Source organism: Lolium perenne, chromosome 3 (assembly GCF_019359855.2).
Source record: "Lolium perenne isolate Kyuss_39 chromosome 3, Kyuss_2.0, whole genome shotgun sequence".
Classification (NCBI taxonomy): Eukaryota; Viridiplantae; Streptophyta; class Magnoliopsida; order Poales; family Poaceae; genus Lolium; species Lolium perenne.
The window spans coordinates 200688560-200706183 of NC_067246.2; the positions used below are offsets into that span (position 1 = coordinate 200688560).

The following is a 17624-nucleotide window of genomic DNA, read 5'->3' on the forward strand; positions in this document are numbered from 1 at the left end:
CAGGCTGAGAACTAGTCACAGCCTAGTAAAAATGATTTTTTCACTTGGAATAATGATTTGTTAAGCAAATCCCGATCACAGACTTGACGCGTCGCACCGCGCGCGGCCACAGCTCGCCATCGGCCACCGATGACGACGATGGTCGAGTCGACCGAGGCCATAGGCGGCGGATGCCGCAGCGGCACGATCGCCATCCGCATGCGCATCCACATCCAACGCTCATCCGCCTCAACCGCATGCAACACCCATCTCCCCCAACGCCACCACATTCAAATCCCCGGCCGGCCCCATCCTCCCGCGTGTGGACCAGGAAGCCCGTGGCGGGAACCGTTGGCCACGATGGAGCAGCGCGTTATCGCGAGCCTATCCGAGCGCGGATGAGGGAGGCGCCCGCCCAGTGGCCCGGATCCGCCGGCCGACCCGAGCCGCACGCCGCCGCATCCCGGCATCCGTTGCCCGTAGCTAGCCCCGGCTGCGTCAATTTGTCCGCACGCAGGCGCGCCCTGCTATTTGTTGCTGCTCGCCGCGCGTATAAGGAGGCCAGAGCGCGCTGCCCATTCGCACAATGTCGACCGCCGCAGCTGCTAACCTGTGCTACGCGCGCTCCTCCACCATCTCCGCCAGCCTCGGCACCCCCGCCCCATCCAACTCCGCCTCCTTCCGCCCCAGGCTCATCCGCAACGTCCCCGTCCAGGCCGCCCCCGTCGCACCTGCATTGGTACGTATACATACAGTCATATACATATACGTCGGCGGCATGCATGCATGCACGCATATATCCTCTCTCCGGCCGGCAAAGCCCATGTTAAGCTTGGCTAACCTCGGCGTGTCTTTCCCACTTTGGGCACGACCGGCGTGCACGAGTCACGGGTTCGCCTGCTTTTCTAATTTGGCGCCACATGCATAGCATCCATCCTTCTTCCAAGAATATGGGAGAACGGCATTAGCAACCAAATGTCGCGCCCAAGCCTAAACTAAACCGATTTAATATATCCACCTTTTTGTTTATTTTCAAAGGCATGTGCATTCAGATGTTTAATTCTACGACAAGCATTTAGGACCGACGGATTACTAATTAAAGATATAGAGGTGCAATTTGATACAAAATAATTTCCCGAAAATCTCAAGTGGAAAGAAAAAGGTTCCTAAAGATGCATAGGAGGAGGCTTGGCTTGCGGTCACCCGTTTCCACGGGTGACCATGCACCACACCGACAAGCTCATATCTCCCTGCCACATGTGCCGACCGAACCATCGGCCAACACCACCTGCAGTCGGCGCGTTGCCGCTCGACTCGCCACTTCGCCCTGCGCAAATCGCCATCTTTGCCAGTCCGCTGCCACCCCAAGCCATCCCTCTGAGCACCTCCATCTTCTTCTTCGGCTCTGGCGTTCCTTGCACCACCAACCCTAACCCTAAGTTACTTCCTAACCGGAGACCTAGAGTACAACCAACCGCGACCAATTCCTTAAAGCCCTAAGGTGGAGTCTAGCCGACATTATTTTGATACCCAAATGTAAAAAATAAAATCCCCGAGGGCTCCGAGCCCTAGCTTCTCGTTCGTTCAACGCGGTCGATCAAGAATTCAAGATTCAAGACGTCTTCTCAAAAAAAAAAAAATTCAAGACGCGCACGTGCTGTTCCAATTCCCGCTGCCTCTCCGCCCGTGCGGCCCAACCCGGCCAGCACCTGGGTCGTCAACCCAATCCCGGGCTCCTTCTCCTACCTGTCCTGCATGTCCTCGCCTTTTCCGCGGCACTGCACCGCACCGCCGCCGGGATGAGTCTTTCCCAGCACCATGGTCCATGGACGCCGTCCTGCCGGCCGTGAACACCTCCCTCTGCACTCTGCAGCCGTCCCCATCAGCTACGTCCACTCCAGTTCCTTCTTCCCACCCGCACCTTCCCACTCTGCATTTTTTTTATTCAAGAGCTGTTTTTCTTCTTCAAACAAACTGTCTTCATGTGAGGCTTCACATCGACGGATTTGTAATGGGAAAAAAATCGTTTCTAGTGTTATTACTGATTTCTATCATTGTCAATCGCTACTCCACTTTAGTGTAGGAATTACGAAGTTTTGTGTGTCCTGGTTGTTGAACTGGTGCACACAGAATGTTTGTTGCTATGCTTCTAAGGAATGCTGTATATCGTTATCAAGCTCCTCCTTTACTGTAGTACTGGGCTGAGGAATAATTATCGCCACAACTTGGAGATTACAGCTAGCTACAATAAGAACAGATGCATCCATGTCCATGGCAACTGGAACTGAATCTTGCTAAAAGAAACAAAGGGTCTTGCCATTCTGATCGGCCATTTGGCCATGTCTGCTGGTTTTCCATGTCTTCTTTCCACTCACCGCGTTCCACGTGTCATGTCTGCTAGTAATTCGGAGGGAGATCAAAAAAAACTAGAGTCGTACTCGTGATAGAGCGGAGAGGAGAAGATGAGTGGCTGCCTTTGCCTCCCGTGCTGCTATAAGAAGGCCCCCGGCGGGGAGATCCCAGCAGCGGTAGATTCTTCCTCCTCGTCACTCCTCCAGAAGCCAACCACCAACCCTCCACCACCACCTCCTCCAGTTCCAGCCTCCAACAAGGTCCGTCCCCATCCTCCCTCCTGTTCACCTCCCACACACCATCCATACACTGCTCCATCCATCTTTCTTTGCCCCCTTTTGATTTAGTTCGTAGCTTACCCTTGCAACTTTCTTTTTTTTGAAAAGCATTTATCCTCCTGCATCTACTTTGGATCACTTTTGGCCATGCTCTTCGTGGGCACACCTAGCTAGCTCTCTCTCTCCCCCTTTCCGTCTCTGTCTCTGCATGATGCATATCACAGGTTATAATTCTTGCTGTTTATGCCGATGACTAATTTGGGTTTGATCGTTCCCTTGCAGATGGACGCCGCCGTGGAGCGCCTCCAGACCGGGTTCCAGAAGTTCAAGACCGATGTCTACGAGTAAGCACCCCCCCTAATCCTGCTGACAACAGAACTCCTGCGTTCGTTCGTGATATTTTGGTTCGATTTGAGATTATTCTCCAACTGATCCCTTGTCCATTTCCTCTTGGCAGCAAGAAGCCCGACCTGTTCGAGCCCCTCAAGGCCGGCCAGGCGCCCAAGGTATGTTGTCTCTAGCGACTCTGTTTTGCTTGTAGAGTTTGACAGAAAACTAGTGTGTTCTGTAGACTTGGGGATCGAGATGTATTTTTTGCCCACAGAAATAGCGTAGCTGAAGAAAACCGTGTTCGCGACTTCACATTAGGAAGCAGTCCTGCCATCACGGGTACAAATCCGGGGTATTTAGGCTACGGTCAAAGTAGAGAAAATGAAACGGCTGCTTGTTCTAATTGCATGGCCGGACCGTTAGAGGGGACTGCTTGTGGTCGTTTCCCACCACTTTATACTAGGTCAACCTAACTGCTGATACGACTAGAATAGGGTTAAATCTTGAGCTCCTTTTCCATTAACCCCCACCTGTTGTGCACGAGCAGGAAAACTGGATCATCGTGCCCATGTGTGTTGCCATGATGTGATTTGGCTTATTGAGATGTCAGCGTCCCTATCACTTTGTGGACGATGGGTAGTAGAATATGGTTCCTTTTCCCTTTTCTGTTATAGGAGGAATAGCGCTAGGATAAGAACCTTGCAAGTACAAGAACAAGCATAACTTTTGTTTCTTGTGCGATTCTCCATTGGCGTGCTTGCCAACGCCGTACTAGGCTGCTGAGGTTACATTGATCTTCTTATTCTTTTTTACCCGCCTACTTGTGCCACTGCGAGCTGAAAGGCCACCCTGAACAGCTTATCTGCTTATCATTAGCAGTGAGATAAACGAACTAAAAGTGGATTACCAGTGGAACGGAGTATCTATCTTGTTCTCCACTGACATGAATATGATTTTCCTGTGTGCTGCAGTACATGGTGTTCGCGTGCGCCGACTCGCGTGTGTGCCCGTCGGTGACCCTGGGCCTGGAGCCCGGCGAAGCCTTCACTGTCCGCAACATCGCCAACATGGTCCCGGCCTACTGCAAGGTGCGCACACGTCTCGCGCATATTCGCCGCCGGCCTTATATTGTCCCACTCACCGAGGTGGATTATTGACGTATTTTTTCTCCCCGCTTTTGTCTACTGCAGAACAAGTACGCTGGTATTGGATCAGCCATCGAGTACGCCGTGTGTGCTCTCAAGGTCAACTCTCTCACTCGCTCTCAGTGCTGTCACTTCCTAGTTATACACACTAGTGTGATGATGCATTGCACTAGTAATTTGGGATCAGATCTGGTGCCTAATAATGGGGTTAGAAAATGTCCTGATCGTTAGCGTATGTTTATGGACTTTGGCAGGTCGAGGTCATCGTGGTGATTGGCCACAGCTGCTGCGGTGGAATCAAGGCACTCCTGTCACTCAAAGATGGCGCAGACGACTCCTTGTAAGTCTAGCGAAGCACCCAGATTCTCAGCCCCCGCCGTTGCTATCCATCTCTCAATCTGTTTCTGAATCGAGCTCTCTGCCTTTTTTTGATGATTGATCAGCCACTTCGTCGAGGACTGGGTCAGGATCGGGCACCCTGCTAAGATGAAGGTGAAGAAAGAGTGCTCCTCCTTGTCTTTCGATGAGCAATGCGCCGTCTTGGAAAAGGTAACCACATATGATACTTTCAGCAACTTGCTAGAACGGACTCGATTTTATACACTGCTTCGCTGACCAAGAAATATTCTTGGATTTCTGCAGGAGGCCGTGAACACGTCCCTCCAGAACCTCAAGACCTACCCGTTTGTCACCGAAGGTGTGGCCAACGGAACCCTCAAGCTCGTCGGCGGACACTACGACTTCGTCTCCGGCAAGTTCGACACATGGGAACTGTAAATCTTCCCATCGGTTAACTACTACACATACATACGTACATATATATACCAAGATATATTCCGGCCGACCAACCGACCGACGTGGATGCAGTGCCATGGAGTACGAGCTTGTTGTTTTGCAGTGCTGAATGCTGGATGGCTCGATGTGAATTTGTAATAAGCCATATAGTTGTTTCTACCATTTTCTGACGACCGGTTGTACGTGTGATGCATAATTTGATCGCCTTGTGATCAAAAGACATCATATATATTTTTAATAATATTTTCACCAAGAGTTTACCTTTTACCTCATACTCCTAGTGTTGTTTTCTAGCTCTTTCAGACATTTGGGTGACTAGTAAATAATCGGTGTAGATCACCCAAACCAAGAGTATGCATAGCCAACAAGATCATTCGAATGTTGAGGGAAAAACCAAAACCAAAATAACATGTCAACACTAAAATGAATGAGAATTTGGTGTCACGCAATAATGTCTGTATTTTTTTTCCAAATTACCTTGGATCCCATTACCAAAGGTAACGGAACAACATAAGTACCAACTTACCTGTGTAACTGGATCCTTGGAATCAAACATGAAATTGTGTACTCTGACGCCGTTAACTGATGGGCAGACAATGGACTTCTTGCTGGATGAGAAGGCACGGTCAGAGAAGGCACGGTCATGGAATGTAACGCATGTGCGTTCCGCTTTTTTTTTGCGAGGAAACTGCTGGTGATATTAAAGCACGACAGTTACAAAAAGGATCCCAACAAAGAACAAAAATACAGCCCGGTCCTTGAGCAACTCGATGTCACCGGAGCGGAGGAAGACGTGCCGATGGCGCGCCGCTGCTGCATCTCCCCTCAAGCCTTGGATCAAGAGATGTCCCCCTGCAGACGGGAAGTCTTCGGGCCTCGAGCAGATGATTTAGGACTAGTGAGTCAGGTTCTGCAGATTCTAGTGAGTCGTCATGGCAGACATGATTTCCTGTCTTGGCCAAATAGCCGCTTCGATCTCTACATGGTCCGTTCTGCGTATCATTTGGCATACACGGAGCTCGTGCTCACGATATGTCATCAGATACTCAATCTGATACAAAGTTTTGGAAGGATCTTTAGGCAATAAAGGCCCTTGGAAAGATGTGCATTATTCTATGGAGATTTGCACACAACTGACTCCCAACTAGTCAACAATTTCTGCGACGTCACATCCTGACTTCCCGGCTTCATTGTTCTGCGGAGGAGTGTGTCTGTGTGTGGAGCATTCCACGTTTTTTTTCTCCTTTTGCGCGGGAGGTGTGGACTGATGTGGAGGAGTTCGACAATTCATTTGAACTGTAAGTTATTTACTTCACATAAAACTTGGCTTGTGGATGTCATGTCCAAGTGCAATAGTATCCCGTCTATGGTGCTGGTTGTTTCGTTTTGGCACATTTTGGATACTCAAAATAAGATCTGACAAGAAGACATCAGTGGTTCTCATGTCAGTGTTCCCACACAGATCAATTCCTATGTTGATTTCATATTGATGCATCTATCATCAACGGATTCCAACAATAATAGTCGTGAGACCGGCTAGGTATCATCTTGGTCTCCGCCGGAAGGTTTGCTCTACTTGAATGTTGATGTGGTTCTCTTTTCTTCGTCCCAAAGCATGAGTGCCGGTGTTGCTGCTCGTGATTTTCGGCAGGTGGTCAATTCAAAGCTAGATGAAGCTATTGCAATCACGTTTGCTCTCGCTTGGGCAAGGCATGTACAACCTAATTGTTTCTTATGACTGCCTCTCTCACGTCATTTAGAGGTAAAAGGATAAACCCTAGCCACCATTGGTGGTTGTGCGAGAGCCAAGGAAAAGTAAGCCATAATGTGGCGGCTACCATGAGAGGGTGAAAGAACAAACTAAAACTAGATGTGCTAGTCCTAAATCATCTTTTCAAGTGAAACTCCAATTAGTTTGAAAAAAGCTAGGTCTTAGAGCATCTCCAGCCGTTGGGCTCCACAGGTCGAAATCCGGCGCTATTTAGCGCCGGATGGATGTAACATTTCGCCTGGGGAGGCCCATATTCCCAGCGGCGAGTTCAGGATGGATGTAAAATTTGAACAAATATAGGCGAATTCAGACAAAACCAGACGAAATACGTTCAAACATAGGCGAAATTTAGAGATATTTAACATATATAGGCCGAATTCGTAAAACATAAATTAAAGTTAAAACACGGCGATCTACATGCCGAAATCATGGTAGAATGTCGTGTGGTCGCCGCCGTCGTCATCATTGTCGCTGGAGTTGTCGGCGTCCTCGGGTGGCGGCGCCTGCTGGCTGCTCTGGTTGGCGTCTCCGTACCAACGGCTGGAACCCTGGCATGGGTCGCCGTGTGGCGGCGTCGGCCGATAAAGCTCGTCGTTGCTGCTCTCCTCCAGCTTGATCAGTGGCACGGGTGCGGTGGGTGGGGTGGGTGTGGCGCGGGCGGCGCGGAGCCGCGCGGCCGCTAGGTCCAGCAGACGCCTCTGCTGCTCCGTCTCCTGCCTCGACCAGGCGAGCGCGGCGTCCATCGGGAGGGCGTTGTCGGCGGGGACGATGTCGGTCAACGACCTTGCGATGGCCTCGCGGATCGCCTCGTCCTCGGCCCACTTGGCCTCCTCTTCGGCGAGCTGGGACGCAGCAGCGGCCGCTGCGGCCTCCTTCTTGGACGTCTTCCTCTTGCGGCTGCGCGATGGAGAAGACGACCGGAGCCCCCCCTCGCGGATAACGAGGGCGCCGCTGCTGCGCCCTCTGGTCAGTGGTGGAGACGCCGGCTCCTTCTTGATGGCTGATACGTCCAAAACGTATCTACTTTCCCGAACACTTTTGCTATTGTTTTGCCTCTAATTTGTGTATTTTGGATGCAACTAACACGGACTAACGCTGTTTTCAGCAGAACTGATCTGGTGTCTCGTTTTTGTGCAGAAATCCAACTTTCAGGAAAATCCTCGGAATTTATGCAGAAGGCCCTATTTTCACAGAATATTGGCGGAGCCAGAAGGGCAAGCCAGGTGGAGGCCCGAGGGCCCCACACCATAGGCCGGCGCGGCCCAGGAGGGGCCCGCGCGGCCCTATGGTGTGGCGGCCTCGGTCGGCCTCCGACGCCCTCCTTCGGACTATTTATTGCCTTCGACCTAAAAACGCACGGGGAGAAGTCGAAGTCGCCAGAAAGCCTCCAGAACGCCGCCACATCGCGAAACTCCGTCTCGGGAGCCAGAAGTCTCCGTTCTGGCACTCCGCCGGGACGGGGAATTGGAGGAGATCATCGCCATCATCACCACCGACGCCTCTCCATCAACCAGCCATGCTTCCCCATTCATGTGTGAGTAATTCCCCCGCTGTAGGCCGAAGGGGATGGTAGGGATTGGATGAGATTGGTCATGTAATAGCATAAGATTGTTAGGGCATAGTGCCTAGTGTCCGTAATTGGTACTTTGATGATATTGTTGCAACTTGTTATGCTTAATGCTTGTCACTAGGGCCCAAGTGCCATGATCTCAGATCTGAACATGTTATTATTTCATCATGATATTCATTGTTTATGGTCTTACCTGCAAGTTGTATACACATGTCGCTGTCCGGAACCAATGGCCCCGAAGTGACAAGAATCGGGACAACCGGAGGGGATGGTAGTGATGTGAGGATCACATGTGTTCACGGAGTGTTAATGCTTTGCTCCGGTACTCTATTAAAAGGAGTACCTTAATATCCAGTAGATTCCCTTGAGGCCCGGCTGCCACCGGCTGGTAGGACAAAAGATGTTGTGCAAGTTTCTCATTGCGAGCACGTACGACTATAATTGGAACACATGCCTATTGATTGCTTTGTATTTGGACACCGTTTTATTATTATCTGCAAATGCCCTGCTATGATTGTTACATGAGTTTCTCTCATCCATGCAACGCCCGTCATCCGTCCCCGTGCCTACAGTATTTTAATCCTGCTGTTTACTATAATCACTACTTTGCATGTGTTACTCTGCTGCTTTGTTATTTCACTCTGCTATCTGCTATAAAGCTGTTACCTCTTGATAAACTCTTGCGAGCAAGTCTGTTTCCAGTGCAGCTGAATTGACAACTCATTTGTTAAGGCTTCCAAGTGTTCTTTGTCTCCCCTTGTGTCGAATCAATAAATTGGGTTATACTACCCGCGAAGACTGCTGCGATCCCCTATACTTGTGGGTCATCAAGACTGTTTTCTGGCGCCGTTGCCGGGGAGCATAGCTTTATTTGGAAGTTCACTTGGATTGATATTGTTCGCTGCAAATTCTCCATCATGGGTAAACCTCGCGATTCTAAAGTCGCCATATTACCATCCACTACAAGAAAAGGTACAACTCTGAGTACCTCTGCTACACTTGATTCACCATCTGTGATAAGTCAACTTGTTTCACCGCCACAAGCTTCTCTTGGTGGTACTTCTGCTGAATCTGAAAACTCTCATAATATTGATAATGTTTCTGTTGTGCTTGATGATAGTGGTTCATTGGGATCCTTTCTAGATGCCACAATTGCTAGGTCTAGACAAATTGAAAATGCTGAAACTCCTAATGAAAATGCCACTACACCTGTTAGTTCACCTGAACTTCATTATTCTAGTGATGATCCTGATGAAGATTATGTGGAGCTTAACGATGATCTTATTAATAGATGCAATGCTACTGCTGATGCAAGAAACATTAAAAAGTTTCTTACACAATATACTGTTAGACATAAGTTATCTCCTGATCCTAAATTTACCACATTTCCTATATGCATTAAGGATAAAGATTATGATTTTTCTCTTGATCTATCTCATATAGCTATTGTAGAGAAAGCACCCTTTTGTGGTACTGAAAAAGAAAGTGCTGTAGAGCACATGATTGAACTTTCTTCTATGAGTAGCTTGTATTCTGATGATGACAAGATGCGTACTTACTTTGTCATTAAAATTTTTCCTTTCTCATTAAAGGATGATGCTAAAACTTGGTATAATAATTTGCCTCCTGGTTCTATTAAAAGTCCAACTGATTTGTGTGATGTTTTCTTTCGAAAATACTTTCCTGCTAGTGCTCAACATATTGCTCTACAGAAAATTTATAGGTTTGACCAGGGAGATGAAGAGAAATTGCCTGCGGCATGGGCACGATTTTGTTCTCTTATCAGAGCTCGACCTAGACATGATTTAGAAAAGAATGATCTACTTGATATATTTTATAGTGGACTAACCATTGAATCTAGGGCATATTTGGATAGTTGTGCTGGTTGTGTTTTCAGGAAAAGAACTCCAGATGAAGCTGAAAAATTATTGGCTAGAATAAGCCGGAATCATGATGATTGGAATACTCCTGAACCAACTCCAACGCCAATATTGAAGAAGAGGGGTTTAATTGAATTGAATGATGAAGATATGAGGGAAGCTAAGAAGTCTCTCAAGGAGAAAGGTATTAAATCCGAAGATGTGAAGAATCTACCTCCCATAGAAGATATATGTGAGATAATTCCCCCTTCATCCATGATTGAGGTAAACTCCCTTCAGCGCTTTATTAGGGAAGATATTCCGTATTCAAAACCTCCTGCGCAATGCTTAGATGAGTTTGATAATTATATTGTTAAGCAAAAAAAATTTAATATGAGAGTAGAGAATCATCTAATGGAAAATTCTCAAGCTATTAGCAATTTGCATGATATTGTGGAGAGAACCTCCAATGATGTTAAGATGCTTGTTAAACATTTTCAAATGGTTCAAACTCAAATTGATCAACTCACTAAAGTGCAAAGTGACTTGCTAAAAAATAATTCTAAAGAGAAACATGCTTATGAAGTAATAACTAGAGGTGGTGTCTCTACCCAGGATCCTCTATATCCTGAAGGGCATCCCAAAAGAATTGAACAAGATTCTCAACGAATTGAACCTAGTGCTCCTTCTAAGAAGAAAAAGAAGAATAAACATAAAAATGTTGTAGAATCCTCTGAACCTGTTAATGATCCTAATAGTATTTCTATTTCTGATGCTGAGACTGAAAGTGGTAATGAACATGATAATGATAATGATAAGAATGATGCTTCTGATAAAGAAGAAGTTGAAAATGAACCTGAAAAGCATGATAAAAATAAAAAGTATACTAAAGAAGATTTTATTGCTAAGAAACATGGTAATGAAAGGGAACCTTGGGTGCAAAAGCAAATGCCTTTTCCTGCTAAGAAACTAAAATCAAAGGAAGAAGAACACTATAATAAATTTTGTGATTGGATGAAACCTTTATTCTTGCAAATCCCTTTGACTGATGCTATTAAATTGCCTCCTTATTCAAAGTATATGAAAGATATTGTTACTAACAAAAGGAAAATCCACAATGAGGAGATTTCCACTATGCTTGCTAATTACTCTTTCAATGGCAAAGTGCCAAAGAAGTTGGGCGACCCAGGTATACCTACTATTCCTTGTTCTATTAAGAATAATTATGTTAAAACTGCTCTATGTGACTTGGGAGCCGGTGTTAGTGTTATGCCTTTTTCTCTTTATAAGAGGCTTTACTTAGATAAGTTGATACCTACTGATATATCTTTGCAAATGGCTGATAAATCTACTGCTATTCCTGTTGGTATATGTGAGGATGTTCCTGTTCAAGTTACTAATAACTGCTTGATATTAACTGATTTTGTTGTGTTGGAAATGCCTGAAGATGATAATATGTCTATTATTCTTGGGAGACCTTTTCTTAACACCGCAGGGGCTGTTATTGATTGCAATAAAGGAAAGGTTACTTTCAATGTTGATGATAAGGAGCATACCGTTTATTTCCCCAAGAGGATTGATAAAGTATGTGGAGTCAATACTATTTCTAATGTAAGAACTATCAAAGTTGGAACTATTGATTGTCCTATATATGAGCCTAAAGAAGGATATCAAAATCTTATGATTGGATCCATATCAATACAATTCAAGGTAACATGATTGATTTGAGGTTTATTTCTTCATATGCTATGTAAAATTTATTTGGTGGCAAGACTTGATCAACCTTGTTAACAAATACCTTTTATATGCATAGAGGAGGTAAACAACATCTCTTTCTTCCTCCACTTGTTTTATTTGCTGTAGCACTTGTGTTTTGCAAAGCTCCTTAGTTGATTAGAGATTTCAAAATTTTTCCTGGCCAGTAATAATAAACTTAATACCCAGAAATGTGCATTTTTCAAAGTTTTCAAAAATTCACAAAATTTTTACCGTTGGTCCTATTTTTCGAAAATGCACCTGGGAGCACCAGAGGATGACCTGTGGGGCACCCCAGGGTGGCACACCACAGGCCGGCGCGGCCTGGAAGGGGGGCGCGCCACCCTGGCGTGTGGGGCCCCCTTTGCCCCACTTTGGCATCTCTTCCTCCCAGACTCTTCTCTCTCCCGAAAAAATCAACACCAACTTCCTCTCACTCGCGTTTTTGCTCAAGAGCTCAGGATTTTTCGATCTCTTTGCTCAGCCCAGATTTCTGTCTGAAATTTGGCATATTTGCTCTCCGGTATGTGACTCCTCCGATTATCCAAGTAGAATTTTGTTTGGTTGAGTATATCTTGAATATTTTGCTGCTGTAGGTAACATGTTTAGTAAGCTTGCATGCTTGTTCTAAGTTGTATAAACTAGTTTTGATGCATGATTAGTACTCTAGCAAGTTCTTATAGTAGTTCCCCTTGATTATATGTCACCAAATCAAGTTTATATCACTTGTTGAAAAATTTCAGAAAAGGAAGATGAAGAAGTTCAACTTTGGAGAATTGTTTCAGAGGGGAACGACCAGCACCGGGAGGCCTTCTAGGACCGCCACCCGACTTAGGCGATCGTACAATGAGGATATCATCGCGCCTAGCTTCGCGCCCGAAGAGGACAATGGGGCTCCTAATGCTTCGTCTTTCCCATGCTATGATTTTCTGAGAAATGCAGGGATATTGGATGATTTCTTCACCCTTGTCAATAGGGCGGGCTTAGCCGCCTATGTGGGAGATGAAAGGGAGCAATACTACATGCTCACCAAAATCTTCGTCGAGAGCTTCAAGTTCCACAACAAGCAATATGGGCCGACAGTTGCATTCAAGATTTATGGTAATCCTATTACTATGGAGTTGGAAGAATTTTGTCGTGCATTGGATATTGCCCCTGTAGGTACAGCAAGGAGGATTGATGACAACCCCCGGGACCTGTTGGAGCTCTATCGAGGGATCACCGATGATGATTGTCGCACCATTCAGCGTGGCAAGATAAGGAACATCCAACTCCCCGCCATTAAGTATTTTGCTTATTACATTCCTACTAGCATTCTTGGTAGGGAGAACACTAGCAATATTTCTAGCTACCATCTTGCTTTCTTGAATGCTGCACTTACTGGACAGACATCATATCATCTTGGTTCTCTTATTGCTCGCCGCCTGTCTAACAGAGGGCCTATTTTTGGAGGAACTATTGCATTGCGCATTTTAACACATTTAAGACTTCCTCTAGATTCTAATGATGTGCCATTAACCCCTAGGAGACTTGATATTGCTGCTATGAAAAGCCATCATTTTGTTACTGCTGATTCCACTTTAGATAATATGGTCTATAGAATGTTGTTTGCTGACGGGGATGAGAAGGAAATCCCTCTTCCCCAGCCGGGTTTGTTCAATATTGACAGGGAACCATGGTCGCGCACTAAGGAGGAGGTGGAGGAAAATATGAAGATACAAGACTTCCACCAGCAGCATGACTCCGAGGACGCCGAGCCCTCCTACGACTACACAGTCACGTATCCGGGTGCTTCTTCTAGCACATACCCGGAATATGATCCATCTTCGTCGTATTACGGAGATGCTACCTCATGGCCTCGATGGGATTGAACTCCACTTAGGCCAAAAGCCTAAGCTTGGGGGGAGGTATACCGGCATCACTCATTCTTTGCATATTATGGTTGCTGGATACTTGTACATACTTGTTTAGTTGTTTTGAGTGGTTTTCTAATGAGAGGGAGATGATATTTGGGGAAGTGCTGCCTGAAAACAGATTCTGGACTGTTACCGAAAAAATTCTCAAAAATAGCCAGGACGATATTTTGCGAAGCCAATTTTTGTGCATGTTCCCCAGGTTGTTATCTAACTTTCATTAGTTGAATACTTTTCGATTTGAGCAGTGGAAGAATTTATTAAAAATCGAGTACTGTACTGCTGTCAAGTTTGACGAATTTCTGCTGCTTTGTGTTTATGTGACTTTTCTAGTTTGCCATTTCTTGTTTTTGCTTTGTTTCTTTCCTAAAACACAAAAAGACCAAACATATTTCTGTTGTTTCTCTTCACCATTTGTTTACTTTGGTTTCTTGCATTTGTTTCGCTTTATTTGCTATCGTTGGTTTGTTATAAGAAAACCCAAAAAGATTTTGCTTTGTTTGCTTGTTTTCCTTTTGTTCTTGTTTCTAATTTGAAAACACCAAAAATATTTGCTGTTCTTCTTTGGTTTGTAAAGTTCATCATGAGTTCAATGGTCTTCGGTGGCTGGAGCGTGGTTTTCATTTCATATTATCCAAGCTACACAAATGAAAGGCAATGATGACGATCTACGGCAATTGGATTGTGGTGAGAGGCTGGTATGAACTCTATTTGTTTTCATTTTTGTACATATACTCATCCATGTGAGCATGCTTAGTTGATTCATGTGAGGTATATGTCATTTGAGAAAGTCTAGTAGTTCATGATCTCTCATGATTTGCTCCAATTTATTAATATGAGTAGCATGTCATGGATGTTTGCTTGCATTGTTTTATTCATAAGTATGTATGGCATTGTGGTATCCTCCTCTGAATAATTCATTTATATCGACTTGGCACATGCTCACGCATGCATATGACTGAACAAAAGTCAATTAAGCCTCGATGATTTACATTGCTTCAGAGTTCTTGTATCACTTTTATGCCTCCGTTAATTTATTTTGCCGCAAGCATGATTATGACAGTTACTGCTCTCTTGATTTGTCGCTCCCCAGTCTATTCCTAGCCTTCACTTGTACTGAGCGGGAACGCTGCTCGTGCTTCCAAACACCTGAAAACCAAGTTGTTCCAAAGTGTCCACCATAAATACCTATGCATGGCATTTCAAACCATTCCAAGTAAATTCTCATGCGCTACCTTTAAAACCTTCAAAATGCTTCTCAATTTGTGTTTATGTTTCATAGCTCATGAGGAAGTATGTGGTGTTTAACTTTCAACCTTGTCATTTACTCTTGACGGACTTTCATTATGGACTAGTGGCACATCCGCTTATCCGATAATTTTGCAAAAAGAGCTGTCAATGGGATTCCCAGTCCCAAATTAATTAACTTAAATAGACACTCCTCCATGGTATGTGATTGTTGGACGGCACCCGAAGGATTCGGTTAGCCATTGCTTGTGTAAGCAAAGGTTGGGGGGAGTGTCATCATAATAAAACTAAAATAAAAAGGCACTCCTTCATGGTATGAGATTGTTGGCAGGCACCCGAGGATTCGGTTAGCCATGGTTTGTGAAAGAAAGGTTGGAAGGAGTGCCGCATAAACATAAAAATATTTCATGGGAGCCACTCTTGGAAGTCTGGTTGGCGAGGTAGTTGGTGTACCCATTACCATTCGTTGACAACAACAAACACCTCTCAAAATAATTTTACTCTTGTTTTAGAAATGAAAAGCTCTAGCGCATGTTAATCCCAGCTTCCCTCTGCGAAGGGTCAATCTTTTACTTTTATGTTATGTCTCCACTCTTTCTTTGAGCACTATCTTGAGAGAACAACTGTCATTCTTAGTATAATATGCTTGTCCCAAAATATGATTGATTGCGGTATAACTTTGATGCTTTTATCTTTGACAATCACTACTTCTAGTCTTTCTATGAACTTCAGAGGTGCCTGAGCATTTATGTTTTGCTAATCAAATATGGGCAAGCGAGATACCACTTTATCATACTCTCTTATGAACATTGCAATCCTGCTTATATACATGATTCATGATGCTTATTATTAATTGTTGGTACCTCTCCATGATTGACATAGCTGTTAGATGAGCTTATTTGTATGCATCTCATTATGAACTGCCTAAGTGTTAGCCATAGCATGAGAATATATACATCATATGAGCAAATGTGTTCATGAAAGTTCTTTTATCGCTCAGTTGTTAACTGAATTGCTTGAGGACAAGCAATAAGCTAAGCTTGGGGGGAGTTGATACGTCCAAAATGTATCTACTTTCCCGAACACTTTTGCTATTGTTTTGCCTCTAATTTGTGTATTTTGGATGCAACTAACACGGACTAACGCTGTTTTCAGCAGAACTGCTCTGGTGTCTCGTTTTTGTGCAGAAATCCAACTTTCAGGAAAATCCTCGGAATTTATGCAGAAGGCCCTATTTTCACAGAATATTGGCGGAGCCAGAAGGGCAAGCCAGGTGGAGGCCCGAGGGCCCCACACCATAGGCCGGCGCGGCCCAGGAGGGGCCCGCGCGGCCCTATGGTGTGGCGGCCTCGGTCGGCCGCCGACGCCCTCCTTCGGACTATTTATTGCCTTCGACCTAAAAACGCACGGGGAGAAGTCAAAGTCGCCAGAAAGCCTCCAGAACGCCGCCACATCGCGAAACTCCATCTCGGGAGCCAGAAGTCTCCGTTCTGGCACTCCGCCGGGACGGGGAATTGGAGGAGATTGATGACCCACAAGTATAGGGGATCGCAGCAGTCTTCGCGGGTAGTATAACCCAATTTATTGATTCAACACAAGGGGAGACAAAGAATACTTGGAGGCCTTAACAGCGGAGTTGTCAATTCAGCTGCACCTGGAAACAGACTTGCTCGCAAGAGTTTATCAGTAGTAACAGTTTTATAGCAGTAGTAGTAGTGAAATAACAGCAGCAGAGTAACAGAGGCGGCAGTAGTGATTATAGTAAACAGCAGGATTAAAATACTGTAGGCACGGGGACGGATGACAGGCGTTGCATGGATGAGAGAAACTCATGTAACAATCATAGCAGGGCATTTGCAGATAATAATAAAACGGTGTCCAAATACAAAGCAATCAATAGGCATGTGTTCCAATTATAGTCGTACGTGCTCGCAATGAGAAACTTGCACAACATCTTTTGTCCTACCAGCCGGTGGCAGCCGGGCCTCAAGGGAATCTACTGGATATTAAGGTACTCCTTTTAATAGAGTACCGGAGCAAAGCATTAACACTCCGTGAACACATGTGATCCTCACATCACTACCATCCCCTCCGGTTGTCCCGATTCTTGTCACTTCGGGGCCATTGGTTCCGGACAGCGACATGTGTATACAACTTGCAGGTAAGACCATAAACAATGAATATCATGATGAAATAATAACATGTTCAGATCTGAGATCATGGCACTCGGGCCCTAGTGACAAGCATTAAGCATAACAAGTTGCAACAATATCATCAAAGTACCAATTACGGACACTAGGCACTATGCCCTAACAATCTTATGCTATTACATGACCAATCTCATCCAATCCCTACCATCCCCTTTGGCCTACAGCGGGGGAATTACTCACACATGGATGGGGGAAGCATGGCTGGTTGATGGAGAGGCGTCGGTGGTGATGATGGCGATGATCTCCACCAATTCCCCGTCCCGGCGGAGTGCCAGAACGGAGACTTCTGGCTCCCGAGACGGAGTTTCGCGATGTGGCAACGTTCTGGAGGCTTTCTGGCCACTTCAACTTCTCCCCGTGCGTTTTTAGGTCGAAGGCAATATATAGTCCGAAGGAGGGCGTCGGAGGCCGGCCGAGGG

General features: G+C 45.6%; 1 protein-coding gene across 2 annotated transcripts; it reads left to right on the forward strand.

Annotated features, from left to right (window-relative positions):
• Window positions 1-537: 537 nt before the first annotated feature.
• On the forward strand, window positions 538-5146 carry LOC127343081 (carbonic anhydrase, chloroplastic). Of its 2 annotated transcripts, XM_051369160.2 has the most exons (9): window positions 576-718; window positions 2381-2591; window positions 2892-2953; window positions 3067-3115; window positions 3911-4027; window positions 4130-4183; window positions 4339-4424; window positions 4528-4633; window positions 4727-5146. In XM_051369160.2, the coding sequence occupies exons 2-9, from the start codon at window positions 2442-2444 to the stop codon at window positions 4859-4861; spliced, it is 759 nt and encodes a 252-aa protein (XP_051225120.1). In that variant the 5' UTR covers window positions 576-718; window positions 2381-2441; the 3' UTR covers window positions 4862-5146. The 2 variants fall into 2 exon arrangements, with proteins under 2 accessions (XP_051225118.1, XP_051225120.1); XM_051369158.2 differs by lacking the exon at window positions 2381-2591 and having other exon boundaries at window positions 538-718.
• The last annotated feature ends 12478 nt before the right edge of the window (window positions 5147-17624 follow it).

What these genes read in the sequence shown, in the direction of transcription:
- LOC127343081 (XM_051369158.2), top strand. Translation starts at nt 566, where the DNA reads ATGTCGACCGCCGCAGCTGCTAACCTGTGCTACGCGCGCTCCTCCACC. An exon ending in CCCCCGTCGCACCTGCATTG is followed by an intron (nt 719 to 2,891) that starts GTACGTATACAT and finishes GTTCCCTTGCAG; the next exon opens with ATGGACGCCGCCGTGGAGCG. An exon ending in ACGCCGTGTGTGCTCTCAAG is followed by an intron (nt 4,184 to 4,338) that starts GTCAACTCTCTC and finishes GGACTTTGGCAG; the next exon opens with GTCGAGGTCATCGTGGTGAT.